The sequence below is a fragment of the Eucalyptus grandis genome, chromosome 5 (genome assembly GCF_016545825.1).
Source record: "Eucalyptus grandis isolate ANBG69807.140 chromosome 5, ASM1654582v1, whole genome shotgun sequence".
NCBI lineage: Eukaryota > Viridiplantae > Streptophyta > Magnoliopsida > Myrtales > Myrtaceae > Eucalyptus > Eucalyptus grandis.
This window is the reverse complement of record NC_052616.1, coordinates 51,581,882-51,594,152: the sequence shown is the minus strand read 5'-3', so window position 1 is coordinate 51,594,152 and position 12,271 is coordinate 51,581,882. Positions and strand designations below refer to the sequence as shown.

The following is a 12,271-nucleotide window of genomic DNA, read 5'->3' as shown; positions in this document are numbered from 1 at the left end:
TCACCACGTTACCTATCCAACGTCCACAGTGACCCAAACCAAAACCAGGTGTAATGCTTGCCACCGCCCAACACCGCCGACGCGCTTTTAGCCATAGCCACATTGACCATATCACCATTTTCCCCTCGTCTCACACCTGAGTTTAAAGAGCACACCACAGGGCTCGGGCTTGAGCCCTGCTTTGAACCGTGAGCTCATGGCCATGGCGGTCAGGCTCAAGCTATGCACAGTGAGGATGGTAATTGAAATTTTCATTATTCGTCCTTAAGTGAAATTTTGACGTTTATCAATGATGAGAGCATTATACTATCACTCACGAACCGTATGTGCGTGTATATATACTAGTGAAGTAAGATTGACTTTGGTTCAAAAATTTGAAAACGAGCCCCCAGCTCATAGGTTGAGAATATCCGTTAACATTCCCTCTCCCGTGCAAACGAGCTTCACATGTGAAACATTAGACAGTGTATATAATCACATTGACTAGACAGACAAGGCAATTTGCTGGTCCCAAAAGATGAAATCCCACTTCAGTTACAGAACCTGAAAAAGCCTGTTTCCGCAACTCGAGCCAGAGGTCACAGGGCAATAACTTTAACCTGAAATGCCTGTCTAAACGCAATCGAATGTGAAACTACAGAATCAAGAGCAATCAAGACGCTTTCAATATCAAAACCAAGAAATCGAGTTGTAATTTTTCTATTTCGCGTGCATCCTTTAAACAGAAGTACATCCGCACAATTTCAAGAACACTTTTCTAGTCGTAAAGATCTCAGGAGCAGAGGAAGAGAAAGATTTAATACATTGCGTTGGCCCTATCTACCATCCACGGAGCTAACTGTAATGCCATTGGATGACTCGATTTCTTGGCTTTCGAACAAAGAATAAGTATCCATGGAGCCGTGATCGAGATTGACATGGGTAGTTTCGGGATTGGAAGATCCACTGTTTCGCTTCCTAATAGTAGCACAACAGAAGGCATGGCCGGTCTATCTACGGTGGAGTCCTGCACGCACAACAGACCGATTTGTATGCATCGCAATACCTCATCCGTAGAGCATGAATCCCTGATACAGGGATCAATAAGCTCAATCCCCTTCCCTCCATTCCAACGATGCCATGCCTGAAATCGTTGTGCACTTACGTGAAAAACAGTTCCAGTAACACCTTACATATAAACAAACGTGTAGCGAGTTCAAATGTATATTGTCCTGGACAAAATCCGTTGATAGCACTATGATTTTAAATATGAATGATAATTTCTAAGCTACAGGCAATGCAGAAGTCGAAACCAGACTGGGACAACCCTAATCAAAGGCAGTTTTTAGCAAAACAATTGAAGCAGATGCATACATCTCCTAAAATGAGAGTTTTGGTGCCTAGTAGCTTGTATAAAGACAAAGATGAACTCACATGGCTGATAAGATTAGAATGTTCTGGCGTGTGAAACCCTAAGTTTTTCTTGCCAATAATGATCTCCAATAACAATATCCCAAAACTGTACACATCGGATTTGACAGAAAATAGACCTTCCATCGCATACTCTGGAGACATATAACCACTGCAATTAAATTGGCAGATGAGTCAGTCCACTCCACACTAATCAAACATTTGGAGTTAGATAAGCACATTGGTTTTCTCACTAGGAAGAAATTCAACTTACTATGTGCCAACCACTCGATTGGTACTCGCTTCATTTTCGTTTGTACCGAAAATTCTCGCCATGCCAAAATCTGATATTTTCGGGTTCATTTCTTTGTCCAACAAAATGTTACTAACTTTTAGGTCACGATGGATAATCCTTAGTCTAGAGTCTCGATGGAGATAGAGGAGGCCTCGTGCTATCCCTTCAATAATCTCGAAACGTTTCTTCCAATCTAGTTGTGCTCGCATCACTGGATCTGCATTAAATTTTGAAAAGTGAACAAAACACACATGAATAAATTTCAAGACAATTCTTTCGTGGAATGCATAAGACCAACTTCAAATCTTTGCCTCAGCATACCAAAAATAAAACAATCCAAGCTCTTGTTGGGCATGTACTCGTAAACGAGCATCTTATCTTCCCCTTGAACGCAAAATCCAAGGAGTCCCACGAGATTTCTGTGTTGTAATTTTGCAATTAACATAACCTCGTTCTTAAATTCCTCAAGCCCCTGGCTCGACTTCCTTGAAAGCCTCTTAACAGCTATTTCTTGTCCTCCAAAAAGCTTTCCCTGCTGATTCAGAGGGTAGACAATTAAGTATGCATCTATGACATTTCAAAGTCTACAACTGGTGATCATATAGCTTTACCTTGTATACAGGACCAAATCCTCCCAGTCCGAGCTTGTTTTCTTCAGAAAAGAAGTTTGTTGCAGCTTCGATAGTACTGAAGTTGAACACTGGTATGTCAGCTCCTCCTACTTGCTTATCATCTCTAGCCAGACCATTTGGTCTGGATAATTCAGCAGATAGCTCTCCGTTCTCAACAAAATCGTGAGACAAGGGAAGTTCCTTGTTTTTCCGGTGAAAAATGAGAATCCTGTATTTAAAGTTCACTCACGTGTAAATAAGAAATTAAGGACCAATAATTATTCACTTCACAGAATAAAATCTCACCTTTCAAATTGTCCTTGAACCTCCGCAACAACCATACTGCTACACCAAGAACAAACGCTCCAACCAAGACAATAATTATTATGAACAGGTTCGATATTTTGCTCTTTGTTCCTATACATAGACAAGAGAAAGAAATTACGTTATATGGGTCATCACTAGTTGGAAAGTGCGCAAGTATTCTATAAAATATCCAAAGTCATTAGCACAGGTAACTTCTGTGACAACAGATGTATTGTCTATTCATGATATGCTGATGAATAGGACTTTTTCATGTGTAATGTTCTGATACTTCAACTTCATGCCGGAGTTTCTATTCGGGACCGGAAACATCTTATGGTGATCTCCTTTGACAGTGATTAATTTCATACCTTTCTGATAATACGCAAGGCTAGATTCATCTTATTCAGTTACGCTAATTTTATAATCCTCAACCTTCATTAACTTACTTTTATATAAAATAATCTCAGTGCTTTTTTTAGCTTAGTCACAGAATCGGTGTTGGCCTTTATCATGCTAAAGGAGATCACAAGGAATAGGAAACATTACTTACAGAGACAATCATCAAATTTTCAAATTGCAAAGGGAAATATCGAAAAGAGATGGTACCTAATTCAGAATTGGCGAGACGAATTTGGAGGGTCAGTCCACCCTCGTCAATAAGCTGCACATCTGTCAATTCCTCGCTCCACAGCAGGCACTCGATGCCTATAGCAAATGCATAAGCGTCGCACGTACAATTCTCCAGACACTTCGCCTCACACTCTTCCGTGCTAGAGGCTGAAATAGAATCTGCGAAATCTGGCAACTTCACGCCATCCAATTTCAAAAAGCCGTCCATCCTGCTGCCATCTCCCACTGAAATGCTGCTGTTGTCCCGACACTGTAATTGGGTCTTCCGAGCACAACCCGCGGACCAGTTACCCCTGTTCCATTGATCCGGTGACTTTGGACTGAACCCTTCCATGCAACTACATTTGGGAGAGTCCATTTCATTACATATTGCAAAATTTCCACACTTATTATAGAGGTCACATTCCTTAGCAGGCTGTTCTTGCAGCACAGTCCACTCATTACTAGTCTCATCCCAGCCCAACTGCTCCTCCTTCCCATTCCAAAGTATACGGAACATCAAGAGATTGGAGCTATTTGACGATGTGTACGTGAAGTACATGTTTCCATCTGCATCGATGTCCGAGAGCTTGAACCCGTATTGAAAATTGCCAGTCATATTCTGCACTCCGGTAAAAATCACCCCATTCCAATGCCCGCTCCTCCATTCCCGGCCTGACTGGCCCCAGATCACTATCTGCGGCGGCAACCGGGGATCGACGCCCATAAAGAAGTCCCCGGAGGAAGGGTCATCCAATGATTTCCACGACCTAAAGGCACGGTTCTCTCCAGCCACAGGATTCACCCTGACTCTCATGCCAGGTAAGTACGTGTCTGTCGGGTGTTCGAAGCTTTGCCAATATGAATTGCTACCATCACCATAAGCACTAGCAGAGCCAGCATCTGCACTGGCCAAAAGAACAAGATTTCCAGTATCCATCAAAACAGCTGTTGAGTTGGTCCGCACCGAGGATGAATTAATGCCACTAGACCAAACTGTGCGATTATTACCGTCTAAAACTACCAAATTTCCATCACCTGAAACTGTCAAAACTCCAGATTCATCAGAAACAGGGCTATCTCTGTTCGCAACCCACACGACTGTGTTAACACTCATCTTGCGGTACCAAATACCAACATATCTACGAGACGAATTCTGAGGGCTAAAGAACCCCAGTTCGAAGTTCCCCGAAGAAGAAATTAGAGTCTCGTCCTTGCCGACAAACTGCCCTTGCGAGATTGAATTTGCTGCACGAGAACACCAGAACAGGGATGACGACACGAAGAACAAGGAGAAAAGGAAGAAACTTCCTCTGTCTTTGCCGCTGAAGGGCATTCCACCATTGACAAATGCCCCGAGCATAGCTCCGGAGACAGGGAGAATCAAGAACACAAGTGGAAACTTTTCAGGGTGAGACAGGGGAGTTTCAATGGCCACCCATTTTAGGTGTTGCAGCTCATGACACGAGGTCTACGACTTCTCGGAGACAAAATCAACACAAAGAAACGTGCGTTGAATTCAAAGTTGAAATTTCTCTTCTACTTCTGTTCTTCGGGTTTTTGAGTTGACCCAACGTGCGGAGGGCCATCGCCAACAAAACTACAGAAGGCATCCGTGAAACCCATGGCGGCGGAGTCGTCGGGTTTTAATTTGTTTCGTACCAAGTCGGAGGTAACAGACAAATGACAAGGTTGTGAGAGATTTGTCGTCCATGACCATTCAAAAGTACGGGCAGGTTTCGACCCGAGTACGAGGTTGCCGAATAGTCGACCAAATTGTTTTCCCCGCAGCAGGCAGCGCGTGGGACCCAGCGAAATGGGAGTTCCATCCTCTTCAAGACGCCGTGTTTGTTCAGGAGTGTGCGGAAGCATCTCCCCCCGGTTCAAATGTTCTTGTCTGATGCGTGCAATGATGTCAACGTACGGCCTTTATTCATGGAAAGCGGGACTCCCCTCGGGAGCTTTCCGCAACATAGACTGGAGCACAAATATCAGAGAAGCATATCAATGTGCTGATTTTACGACTCAGAAAGGACCCCTGCGTCTACAAGTTATTGAATACCCACAGCCATATATGTTGCAGAACTTGCATCTGCATTATGGAAGTTGTTGTTAAATTAATGTTTCCACAGCCACATATGTTGCAGAACTTGCATCTGCATTATCGAAGTTGTTAAATTAATGTTTCGAATTTGAATTCGTATAATGATTTGTTAAATCGAATTTATAGATAAAGATTTGTCAAGTAAATTTTAAATTGGAGGAAGAAATCCTTCTTTTTTGGAACTCTTTATGGCTGCAAAAAAGAGGAAAAAAAAAAAAAAAAACAAAGTTTTCTCTTTCTTTATCTCTGTGGGAGGAGCCGAATTCCTGTAGGTTATCCATGGTGGGCCCAAAGTCAAAAATTTGACTTTGGGCACATGGTGGAAAGAATGAAGCCTTAGCACGTGGAGCCAAAAGTTGGTGAGTTCAGGTCAAACTTTTGACCTTGGGCAAATATAAAACCCTATGAGGAGCCACACGACGTCAAGTCGAAGAGGAGCCATCCACACAATCAAGAAAGAAGAACGCAACAACATATGTACGCGAATCAGATGTACATAAAGCATTATATTTTTAACTTGAACGTGTGGTGATTTTTGTGCAGTGAGTTTACATTCAAGTAAGTTGTTTATTTATAAATATTTTAGATTTTTTGTTAAATCTAGATGTGGGAAACACTCGAGCGTGTGAGCAATTGTGAACTCTAATTCTCCGATTATAGTGGATTATTTGTTGTTGGCTCTTCTCGTGGACGTATATATTGATATTCGGACAGAATCACGTAAAGTTCTAATGTCCTTATTATTTCTTGTTTATTTCTCTGGTGATTTTGCATTAACATAAATTGCAAGATCTTGTCGTTTCCACATATTATATTCCAACAGTTATTGGCATCTAAGACATGCTCAAATTACCTGGTATGGTTCTCTGAATTTAGGACTGTTTCCTCCTTTGTTGCACTAACAAAAAATTCGTTTTGCATATGCTTCAGCATCTAAACACAAACTCTAATATCAAACCACTCTACGGTTATTACCACCACAGCTCGTCATATTTGCTACCTAGGGTGATAACGACCATAAACTTTATGTGCCAACTATGGGGGCCTAGAATAATTTGAACTCGAGACCTCCTGCTCTAATACAATATGAGATTTTATGAAATCGCTACCAACTGTATACTTAAGATCACAAGCTATGACCCTCATACTTAGGTGCTTAAGCTCAAAACTTTGAGGGCCAGACTTAGAACCCCTAGTATCGGATCCTGGACCCCAAAACACGTTACCTAGACCCCTTGAAAGCGAATGGCTACTGGCATTACATTGCTTTAGTCAAAACACGTGATAGCTATTAAAACTTTGTCCCGTTAAAGTCTTATTCTTTCTATTACTCAACCAAACAAGCTGTTAGGTCGTCGTCTTTTCTATAGATACATCTTTTGGGCTTCAAACCATTGGGATTTCTGATGTCAACTTTCTGTAATATTTTTTGGTAGTTGAAGTTTCTTTTTCACTCAAGGTCTCAACTGTAACCAATCCATGCTGGAGTTCGAGAAAGATGCAAATGTCGAACCAGTGCTGAGAATATTGAAATCACTTATAAAGTTCCTCTACCAAGCAATTCGGTAGGTAAAGATGACAACTTCATTAATTCACTAATAGATTATGCACCACATTGCATGGTAAATAAGATCTTACTATGCTTCATCTTTCTTATTGTAGTCACATGATATGAGGGACTAAATCCGTTTGTGTCGCGGAAAATGTGACATTCTTGGAAAATATATTCTAGGAAGTCATTTTCCAAGCAAATTACAATATCTTCCGGTGTTTAGCTGAAACCTGAAAATGAACTAAAAATATTTACCATCATTTTGGATTTGATTTTGTTGCATATTATATGTCAAAGTTACTTCCTTGATGAAGTCAAATGGTGTGGCATCGAGTGACTCTCAAGGGTCGGCAACGCGTCCTGAAACGTCACATTTTAATCAAGCGCCGAGGGATGTCTCGGGGTTCGGGGCGTGACATATATAAATTCACCTTGCAATTTTCCTTTATTGCCAAGTAAATTTCTGATTAGTGAATAGCTCTCAATTTATCAAGCAAGGCCCAAGTTTGTTTGGTCAGAGCCTAAAAACCCTAAGACCATTTTGACTAACACATTGACTATTTCAACAGTGATGAATAGCAAGTTCTTTGATTGTTTCTGCTTAAATTCTAATCGAGAAGGCAACAATCTCAAGCAGGTTCTGGAAATGGCAACAAGCCGTCCCTAAAATTTCTTTTAGGGATGGCTCCGGCAATAGCCCCGGTGATGGGCTTCACAAACCTATTTGGGGATGTCTTTTTCAGCTTTAGGGACGGTTTTGTTGCTTAACCATTTAGTCTTTTTCAACTTCAAGGATGGTTTTGTCACTCAACCACTAGTTTTCATTTGTAGTGTCCCCTATTTATTTGCTATGATACGAGAGCAACTCCTTCATTTGTGTTATATTGTCTCATTACAATACTTTTCTAATGATGATTCACTTAGAAAAATGATGTACTTACCAATATGGGATGCCCCATAAATTAGGTGATGACTTAATTCTGCACCTACTTTAAGATTATTCTTTGGCTTTTTTCTTTATTTTTCTCGGAAAAATTCCTAACTAGCTTATCCCCTCCAAATACATTTAAGTCTATCCACTAGAGTTCCCTGTCAAAAGAGATGGTTTAAGGTAATAAAGATAAGAGAAGAGAGAAAAAAAAGAAGAGTAATGAAAGCTATGACGACCCAGACCCTGTGTACAGTGGAGACCCGAGATGTTACAAGTGGTATCAAAGCCGACTCCGCCACAGCGAGGACGCTGTGCTCCTAAGGGGTGGAGAATATAACGACCCAAACCCGGGACAGTATGGAAGGATGGACTAAGATCGCCTTAGCAGTACGCGGACAAGGCTAGACCCTAGCGACGGTGCACGGGGAGGAGGGATGGCGGTGCGTGCACGCCTCGGTCTTCGAACGTGCGCAGGGAGCTGGCGTGTCTCTTGTCCCACGTCGCATAGGGAGAGAGCCATGAGCTAACTTATAAGGCTTGGGTCCCTCTAACTATACATACACGTTTTCTTGGGATAGTGTGGATTGCCTAAGAAGAACAAAACCGTGAGGATTTAGTGTCCAAAGCGGACAATATATGTACAGTGGAGACCCGGGACATTACAAGTGGCATAGAGCCGACTCCTAACCACGTGTGGGGCCACAACGAAGACGTTGTGCTCCTAAGGGGTGGAGAATGTGACAACCCATACCCGGGACAATACGGAGGGACAGACTAAGATCGCCTCGACAGTACGCGGGTAAGGCTAGGCCTTGGCGATGACGCGTGGGGAGGAGGGATGGCGGTGCGTGCGCGCCTCGATCCCTGAACATGCGTAGGGAGCTGGCGCGTCTCTTGTCCCACATCGCTTAGGGAGTCCTGAGCTAGCTTATAAGACTTGGGTACACCTCTAACTGTACCCGTTTTTTTAGCGGACAATATATGTACAGTGGAGACCCAGGATGTTACAAAAGCTTTTATAACGGGCTATTAAACTAGTTGCCTTCCATTGGTCATGTCATGAACAGAAAATTCACTGGCTACTATTAAAAAAGGTGGGTTTTCACTTTCCAGTGCGTGAAAACCTAATTGAAGTTGGGTATTTTTGTCAGGCAAATTGCACCTTCTCAACCCCACGATGAATTTCTTGCCTTTATTTTTCTTAGAAAAATTCCTAACTAGCTTATCCCCTCCAAACATGTTAAGTCTATCCACTAGAGCTCCCTATCAAAAGAGATGGTTTAAGGTAATAAAGATAAGAGGAGAGAGAAAAATTAAGCCCACAACGAGGTGAGATATCACCTCAGCTCGGCTCCAAATCTTCCACCGTATGGTCCTAAAAAGTTAAGCCCACAACGGGGTGATATATAAATCTCAACGAGTTCACGCTCTAAATCCCGATTAAGAGGGTAATACGCCTAAAGCGTTCTAATCATATAATCACACAATTAGAACAGAGGACTTACCTCGCTCAGTTCCTTCCTACACGTCAATACAGTTCATATTGCAATGCATATAATTAATGCACATAACAATTGAAACGCCCCATCAACTGAATTAATCACAAGGGTCTCGATTATAAGGCCAAACCGTTATGACACGTCTCATACCATGCCACACAGTTTTGTCTCATAATCGGATGCATCAAACTCAAACAATCATGCATTACAATTGTTAATTAAGTCCCTCAAGGCATAGCCGACTCCCATGTTCGACTATCTACTGGCGTAACCAGGCATTGTCTCTTCCCCATTGAGCACAACTACATCTCTCATAGACAACTCTCCCGAAAGAGCGTAAGTTCAGAATCTATTGCAACCCGATATTCTAATGCATGGGTAACCCGAAAATGGATTTAGTAACATCCAGCATAATCACTCGAGACGGGTTATCTTAACCAACACACAACCAATCAATTTCGGCCCAAAACAATGTACATTGCATACAAATGCCTCAATTAAAATAGTGATTCTTGCATATTTTCTTCGTATTAAAAATATCTCAAAAAATAGTCATGTGTGAGTACACAGTCAAATCGAACCCAAAAAATTCATAACCTCCTATTTAAAATCCCATTGTTTTATATAGTATATAAAACCGTTTTCAGTGTTAAAACCCGACACTCAAAATTTTCTGAATAAATATTGGAAATTCACAAATTTTGGAATAAATGACCAAAATTCCAATTAGCACTCAATTTGCACAAATCAATACCCAATTGCATAAATTGAACACGTCATTGCAATCGGTATAAAATTCCAGTCACCAGCTATACCGGTCTAATTTCCAAAAAATAATTAATAATTAATTAATTGCCAAAATTAATTAAATAATTCATATTAATGCAATGAATACAAACTTAGGCCAAAAATTGCTAATCTAACCACCTATTAAGCTAATTAAATTATCCTAACCATTCTAACTACAAGGCTACATAATAAGCTAGCTAATTAGAAGTTCTAACTACCTAATTCACTAATCTAACTAACTTAAATTAATTAAACAAACTAATAACTACACTAATCTAATATTTACTTAAATCTAAGCACCCCTTAAATAGCATTAGCCTACTAAGTAGAGTTTAGTGCATAAACTCACTGGTTTAGCGCGAAAACCGGTTCACCGCGACAACGGCCGAAACTCGGGCTTACGACGACGCCAACGGAAGCTTGGACCAGGCCAAAAATGGCCCAAGACAACTCAGCCAAGGCTAAGCTTCAGACCTAGCTTCTGCAGGGGCCACTGGAAATGGGGCTGGGTTGTGCGCAAGTGGAACTAGCAAAGGAGCAGCTGGCATGGAGCTGCGGACGTCAACGCTTGGGAGAATGAGACTTTGTTGGGTTTGACCGAGGGGAACATAGAGGAAGGAGGAGCTTCGGTTGCTGCTTGTCTTCGTGACAGAGGAGCAGCAGGCGTGAGGGACTTCGATCAACAAACAAGCCGAAGGAAAGATGATGAGCTGACTTCGGCGCAAGAGGTGGTGGAGACGCAGACGTGTGGCGCTGGACTAGAGGAGAAAACGGACGAAGGGAGAGAGACGATCGTGGTTGCTTCAGTGCGGGAAACATGGGCATTTCTACTGGAGGTTAACGCCAAGGCTTGCTGGGGAGTTGGTCCACTGGAGTTGTCTGGAGGGGGTTGAATCACGGACATGTGGTCACGGATGAAGGGAGGATCAAAGGAGATGGGGCGGTGATTTCGGTTAGTGGATATTGGGTTCTTTCGGAGGAAATCAAAGAAAAGCAAATGCAGCTCATCCAAGACTCAAGAAATAAAAGGAAAGCAAGAAACAGCAGCGTCAGGGGAGGCAAAAGTTCGAAGAAGAAGGGAGGGGAGAGAGAGAGAGAGAGAGAAAGAAGCCTTGAAAGTCAAAGGGAAATATCATAATTTCATCATTTCAAGGTCCCCAAAAGTCCACAAGCCTATCCTATTGTCCCCAAATACTTTCTTGCAATTAATTTCCACCAATAATCCAATTTAGTGCCAAATATTGCAACCCCCATCCAAGGCTCCGAATTTCACTACTTTGGACTTCAATTTCTTCTTCAATTCTCCAATTTGATGTCCAATTTTATTGAAGAAAAGCCCACACGATTCTCACAATTTCCCTTTGCCAAATAGCTCACTAAAAGGCCAAACATCCACTTAATTTAGCCCCTCTGAATTTTGTTTCTTTTCCAAATCGTCCGAATTGATTTTCCATAAAAAAATCCCAAGCTCAACGGAATTTCTCCAAAAAACAAGACAACGTCCTCTAAATGACTCATGACATGCTCGAATGTCCGATTCCTAAAACCAAATTCAATTTTGTGGTTAAAATCGACCAGACGCAATTTTAGCGCGACCCAACCTACCAGGTAGCTTTTAGGGATTTTAACGTGTTTGACCCGTGGTTGATGATTTTGATCCATGTTTATGCATCTCGACTCGTAGGCGACTTTCGGTTGTCGGAAAAATCACAAGGTTTCAATTACGGGCACCGGGTACCGAATCAATAGAAAATTGGATTAGTGCCGTTCGACGTGAATTTTGCAATCAGGTGGAATCACTCACACTTTAATTGCGTACTTCCGTCGAATCAACTTATATCCAATCACTAATCGCTTATAACAATGCCGTATTGACCATTGCCGATTATTATGGTCGAATAGTCGATTTCTGATCGAATTCTTAAGTCTATCACGTTTATATCCCTCAACGGCTTCATTTGATAGATCAGTTAACTCGAGAGTAATTAGCTCTAAGAAAAAGGGCCATAGGCTTGTCGACAAAATGTCTATTTCATGGTATCGGGACGGGGTCGAAATTCAGGATGTCACAAGTAAGAAACAGACATGTATAACTCACTCAACAATGGAATCTGAATTTATTGCTCAAGCGGCAATTGGGAAAGAGGCCGAATGGATTAGGAATTTATTGTTGGATATCAAATTAT

General features: G+C 41.7%; 1 protein-coding gene across 1 annotated transcript; it reads right to left on the bottom strand.

Annotated features, from left to right (window-relative positions):
- Positions 1-642: 642 nt before the first annotated feature.
- On the bottom strand, positions 643-11,099 carry LOC104447436 (G-type lectin S-receptor-like serine/threonine-protein kinase B120). Its single transcript, XM_039312636.1, has 8 exons — positions 10,435-11,099; positions 3,208-5,187; positions 2,602-2,712; positions 2,296-2,540; positions 2,006-2,216; positions 1,664-1,901; positions 1,414-1,561; positions 643-1,123 (listed from the first exon to the last, which is right to left on the bottom strand). The coding sequence occupies exons 2-8, from the start codon at positions 4,571-4,573 to the stop codon at positions 797-799; spliced, it is 2,646 nt and encodes an 881-aa protein (XP_039168570.1). The 5' UTR covers positions 4,574-5,187; positions 10,435-11,099; the 3' UTR covers positions 643-796.
- Positions 11,100-12,271: the final 1,172 nt, after the last annotated feature.